This window comes from Pezoporus wallicus, unplaced genomic scaffold (genome assembly GCF_028554395.1).
Source record: "Pezoporus wallicus isolate ANWC-B61680 ecotype Strahan unplaced genomic scaffold, APGP_CSIRO_Pwel_v1 contig_13810, whole genome shotgun sequence".
NCBI lineage: Eukaryota > Metazoa > Chordata > Aves > Psittaciformes > Psittacidae > Pezoporus > Pezoporus wallicus.
In genome coordinates this window covers 1-1,944 of record NW_026635782.1, presented here as the reverse complement: position 1 = coordinate 1,944, position 1,944 = coordinate 1, and the positions used below count along the sequence as shown (strand labels likewise).

Genomic DNA, 1,944 nt, shown 5'->3' with positions numbered 1-1,944 from the left:
GTCCCCAAATCCATGGCCAATTCCCTCTGGGACACCAGGGACATCTCCTACACAGGCTGTGCTGCACAGCTCTTTTTCTTTGTCTTTTTCATGTCAGCAGAGTATTTTCTCCTCACTGTCATGTCCTACGACCGCTACGTGGCCATCTGCAAGCCCCTGCACTATGGGACCCTCCTGGGCAGCAGAGCTTGTGTCCACATGGCAGCAGCTGCCTGGGGCAGTGGCTTTCTCAGTGCTCTGCTGCACACAGCCAATACATTTTCACTGCCCCTGTGCCGAGGCAATGCTGTGGAGCAGTTCTTCTGTGAAATCCCCCAGATCCTCAAGCTCTCCTGCTCACACTCCTACCTCAGGGAAGTTGGGCTTCTTGTGGTTGGTGTCCTGATTGCTGTTGGCTGTTTTGTTTTCATTGTGGGGTCCTATGTGCAGATCTTCAGGGCCGTGCTGAGGATGCCCTCTGAGCAGGGACGCCACAAAGCCTTTTCCACGTGCCTCCCTCACCTGGCCGTGCTTTCCCTCTTTGTCAACACTGCTGTCTTTGCCTACCTGAAGTCCCCCTCCATCTCCTCCCCATCCCTGGATCTGGTGGTGTCAGTGCTGTACTCGGTGGTGCCTCCAGCAGTGAACCCCCTCATCTACAGCCTGAGGAACCAGGAGCTGAAGGATGCTGTGAGGAAGCTGGTGACCAGATGTGTTTCAGCAGATATACGCTGCTTGCTTTACCCTGGAAAGGGTTTCCAGTGTAGGTCATGACAGGCCATGTCTGTCTTTCCTGCTTTACATTTGTTTTCCTATTTCAATTTGTGATGATGTTGTCTTCATAGAAATGTCAGTTTTCATCTCCTCCTGCTTAAGTTGCCACTCGTGTTGTGTGACCCACAGACTTTGTGTCACTCTGGTCTCTGATTGTATTTAAGGGAAATAAATGATCCTGCAGCAACTTCTTCTCTGTGATATGTCCTCACATGTCAGGAATGAAGGGGAATGAAAGCAGCTTTCTGGCTGCTCCAGCTCTGGGATGGCTGCTCTGTGCCTGCAGCAGGAAGAGCTCTTGGGGAGCCCAAGGGCCGGGGCTGTTGTGCTGGTGTGGGGAGATGGGATGGCATGGGGGGGGGGGGGTGCAGAGCTCTCAGGGTGTCCTGGGCAGGGGAGCAGGGGACACAGGGGTCCCTGCAGGGAACTCCCCTGCAATGGCACAGGCTGGGGCTGCCTGGCTGAGAACAGCCCATGGGAAAGGTCTGGGTGGGCAGGAGCTGGACAGGAGGCAGCAAGGGAGGACAGCAGCATCGTGGGCTGTATGAGCAGGAGCACGGCAGGAGAACAAGGGAAGGGATGATCTGGAATCCTCCATCCAGGTTTCAGATCCCCAGTTCAGGAGTGGGTTTAGTAATGGGCCCTCAGGTCAGGAGATACTGGAGCACGGTGCCTGTGGGGAGAGTCTGGGACAGAGGAGAGAGCTGGAGAGAGTGAGATGAGATCTCAGGACAAAGCTCTTTTGTATGAGGGTGGTAGGACACTGGCACAGGGTGCCATCCCTGACAGTGTGCAAGGCCAGGTTGGACACAGGGGCTTGGAGCAACCTGCTCTAATGGAAGGTGTCCTTGCCCGTTGCTGGGGGTTGGAACTGGATGAGCTTTAAGGTCCCTTCCAGCCCAATCCAGTCTGGAATTCCAGGATTCAGGAATCAATAGCATGTTGAGGAGAGGGTGCCCTTGAAGGGGGAAACTCTCAGGCTTTCCCAGAGCACCCAAAGCATTTCCCAGTCTGGAATACAGGAAACATTGGACCGAGGCCATGCAGCCAAAGGGAGGCAGAGCAGGGCTGCTGGGCTGCACCTCAAGGCTGTCCTAGGCAGAAGTGGCAAGGAAGCAGAGACCAACACAACCTCCTTGGATAGGGGATGCCCTGCTGTGCAATGACAGCAGTGACTTTTGTGGTTTAAGC

The 1,944-nt window shown here is 54.9% G+C and overlaps 1 protein-coding gene across 1 annotated transcript; it reads left to right on the top strand.

The window, feature by feature from the left end:
* Positions 1 to 6: 6 nt before the first annotated feature.
* On the top strand, positions 7 to 940 carry LOC130593246 (olfactory receptor 14J1-like). The gene has a single exon (XM_057398253.1). The coding sequence runs from the start codon at positions 13 to 15 to the stop codon at positions 751 to 753; it is 741 nt and encodes a 246-aa protein (XP_057254236.1). The 5' UTR covers positions 7 to 12; the 3' UTR covers positions 754 to 940.
* Positions 941 to 1,944: the final 1,004 nt, after the last annotated feature.